Genomic DNA, 3,854 nt, shown 5'->3' on the forward strand with positions numbered 1-3,854 from the left:
TACTTCTAATACCTCAACTCAGGAATACGGTGAATCTTGGGAGAAGTAATTCTTCAATTATAATGCTTCAAACATTTTGGAATTTGGGAAACTTATTTTGCTTTAATAGATCTAGAACTATGCCATCAAGTGTGATTTTAACTTTGCCGAGTTCCATAATTGTGGGTAATTGTGTAGGAATTTCAGATCTGTCTTTTTTCATTTACAAGCATTCGAAGGGCTTACTTTTTATGGTGCTGGGAAATGAATTATATTAAATGAACTTTTAATATCACTGTTCAATATTCAAAAATAAAAAGCGTTGAATGTGTTGGAATTACATATCATGATCTTGTCTCTCATAATTCTCAACATCTCAAGAATTCTCTCAAGGATTCACATAACAAAGACCAACGAAGAAAAAAAAAATAGAAGTTGAGAGAAAGCTTTCTGATGGATCTAAGGAGACGTTTTCAAAGTTTGACAAAGTACAAGAGACTAGGCATTTGGTCTCTAATTCATCTATACAAATGAGTGGGACACGTGAAAACATTCACACCTTAGGATCCAAAATCAGATTTCACCTTTAGCACCATCAGATTTAATTTAATGGAAGATGCAACAATTTTGGTGGAACATGTGGAGATGCATGTGCTATTGGATCAAGTATTGTTCTATTAATATTATACGTTAGATCATCAATTCTTTCGGACCCATTCACTAACGGATATATCAGCAATTACACTAATAGTACACTAGTTCTAAATGAGTGTATAGGGTAAACATAATTGTATATATTTTAGATTATAGTTTAGGATAAATAGAATGTCAACAAATAGATGATGTATTTTTTATTTTCTTTATTAGAACACTTGTATAAATACATGTAACTGAACAAGAAAAATTCACTAAGTCATTCTCTAATTATTCCTATATAGTATCAGAGCAACACTAAGATCCTCATCTTGTTGCCTTCTTCATCACTTTTCTTATTACTCTACCGCTTTCTTCTCCGCAGATCCCTTACTATCTGAAAATGGTTGAAATATCTGAAATTAGTTTTGGAAGCACTGAAAATATTGCAATAAATGTAGCACCAGGTCACACTCACCCCTTCTTTCTTCATGCTTCATATTCACCAGGGATGAATCTGGTGAACTCATCATTCAATGGAAAAGGATATGGAGGCTGGTGGAGATCAATCTTGATTTCTCTTTCAGCAAAGAATAAAGTGGGTTTCATTGATGGGACACACAACCCACCAGCTTCAAACTCAACAAATATCAAGTTATGGAGAAGATGCAATGACATAGTCATTTCATGGCTTGAGGACAAGTTTGGACAGTCCAATGGAGCAAAACTTTACCATTTTCATAAGGAACTGAGTGATTTGGAGCAAGGAACAAATGACATAGCTGGGTACTTCGCCAAAATCAAGGGTTTATGTGATGAACTTGATGCCCTAAACACTACTGTGAACTGCTCTTGTGCATGTCAATATGGTGGCAAGACAAATATGGTTAAGTCTCTCCAAGATGAGAGACTGATTCAGTTTTTGATGGATTTCAATGATACTTATATTGCAGTTAAGAGTAATATTATCATGATGTCTCCTCTTCCAAATATGAATTATGCTTATGCACTATTGATTCAAGATGACAAGCATAGAGAGGTATATGTGAACTTACAGTTCTCTAGATACTCAACATTTTTCTTGGCTGTAAATCAAAACAACTTCAGCTAGAAATTTGCAGGATATGAAACAAAGGGAAGGAAGAATAGTCCGGTATGTTCACGTTGCAAAAAATATGGACACTCTGTTGACAAATGTGACAGGATAATAGGTTTCCAACTGATTTTAAATTAACCAAAGGAAAGAAGTTCCAGGCAGGGGTCAGGAGCAATGCAGATCTCACAACAGATGGAGAGCAGGGACAAACTTCAAACTGTTTTGATGGAGGAAACAGGGGCAGCAGATATCTCAGGAGCAGTACTCAACTCATGCAACTCCTTTAGAATATGAATGCTAACCAGCCAAATGCATCAGCCCCAAAGGCAGTATTTAATGTTGCAAGTTGTGCTGGTAATCACTTTAAAAATTCAAATTCCAGACTCATACATTCAAGCAAAGCACCTGAATTTTGGATAAGGGTGCAACAGAGCACATGCGCTTTGATTCAAAGTTTTTTTTAGAACTGAAACCCTTAATCTTTTCAAAATTTGTCAATCTTTCTAACTCATACAGTGTTAGGATAACTCAAGTTCGAAGTGTCATTCTTAACTTAAAAATCACTCTAAGAAATGTTCTGCTTGTTCCTAGCTTCAAGTATAACCTTATTTCAGTTCAAAGATTATGTCAGCAGCTAAGATGTTTGCTAATTTTTTCCTCCATTAGTTGTCTATTGCAGGGCCCTTCAATGAAGAGGTCTCTAGAGTTTGGTGAAGCTAGGACATGCCTTTATCTACTAGAGTCTTATTCAGAACCCTAAGAAGTTTAATTCTATTACTATAGCTTCCTTATGTAATCAGAAACAATCTAGTTGCCTCTCAGTTTCTAGTTTTTTCAAAATTCCTGCAAGGAATGCTTCTGATGTAAGGTTGTGTCACCTTAGATTGGGGCACATGTCATTTTCGGTAATGAAGAATATCTGTTCAAAGTCTTTGTCTCCCTTTTATTTTAATTCTACTTGAAATATTTGTTCATTGGCAAGACAGTCAAGACTACCTTTTTTGTCCAGTCAAATCAATTCTAAAAATATATTTGAATTGATTCGCATTGATACTTGGAGGTCATACAAAACTCCTACACATGCTGGACAAAGATATTTTCTTACTATAGTTGATAATTACAATAGAGGGACATGGACCTATATTTTAAGGACCAAAAGCAATGCATTTTATCTTTTAAAGTATTTACTTGCTATGGTGGAATGACAGTTCAATGCAAAAGTAAAGGTAGTTAGATAAGATAATGCATTGGAGCTAGAAGGGAGTACAAAATCTTTTGATTTTTATGCTTCACAAGGGATAATTCATCAAACAACTTGTATCCACACTCCACAACAAAATGGAGTTGTAGAGAGAAAGCGTAGGCATCTATTGGAGGTCTCTAGAGCCCTACTTCATCAATCTAAAGTACCTATATCATATTGGGAGAGTGCTTGTTAACTGCAACTTTCCTAATCAACAGATATCCATCAAGAATCCTAAAAAATAAAATACCATATGAAATTTTATTTGAAAAACCTCCCTCATATTCTTTCTTAAGAAGTTATGTTTGTTTGTCTTATGTTTCAATAATCTCACACAATAGAGGAAAGTTGGATCATAGAGAAAAAGTTTGTGTTTTTATGTGATATCCTTATGGAATGTTAAAATTTGTAAGTCTGACAAGTTGTCAAGAAAGACCTTTACAAGTAAATATAGCCTCGCATTATCCAAGGTTCTATAAGGTCTCATCTCTTCACGATTCTTAACGTAAGAGGCGATTTCTCGTGTGAGAGAGCCAATCTCGCGACTTGTTCAACAAACTTTATCAACAATACATCATCACATGTATACGAGATATAAGCATAAATTTAAGAGTCAAATATCGATGAGCAAATTATAATAATCAAGTCATTTTACAATGCATAAATATATTCATATCCTTCACAAACCTAGATCCATTACATGTTTCTCAAACAAGTCTCTAGATATTGATTTTGTAAAAGGATCAACTATCATGATTCGAGTAGGAATGTACTGTAAATTTTCTCTCCACTTGCTGCCATGCCTCTCACAAAGTTATACTTGATGTCAATGTGTTTGGTCTTGCTGTGATACTTAAGATCTTTTGTATATGTAATAGCCGCTTGACTATAACAATATAGAGT

The 3,854-nt window shown here is 34.5% G+C and overlaps 1 protein-coding gene across 1 annotated transcript; it reads left to right on the plus strand.

Annotated features, from left to right (window-relative positions):
- Positions 1-1,015: 1,015 nt before the first annotated feature.
- On the plus strand, positions 1,016-1,995 carry LOC142178093 (uncharacterized). The gene is made up of 2 exons (XM_075247420.1): positions 1,016-1,651; positions 1,816-1,995. Exons 1-2 carry the CDS (start codon positions 1,016-1,018, stop codon positions 1,993-1,995), a joined length of 816 nt encoding a protein of 271 aa, XP_075103521.1.
- The last annotated feature ends 1,859 nt before the right edge of the window (positions 1,996-3,854 follow it).

This window comes from Nicotiana tabacum, chromosome 24 (genome assembly GCF_000715075.1).
Source record: "Nicotiana tabacum cultivar K326 chromosome 24, ASM71507v2, whole genome shotgun sequence".
Taxonomy (NCBI): Eukaryota; Viridiplantae; Streptophyta; class Magnoliopsida; order Solanales; family Solanaceae; genus Nicotiana; species Nicotiana tabacum.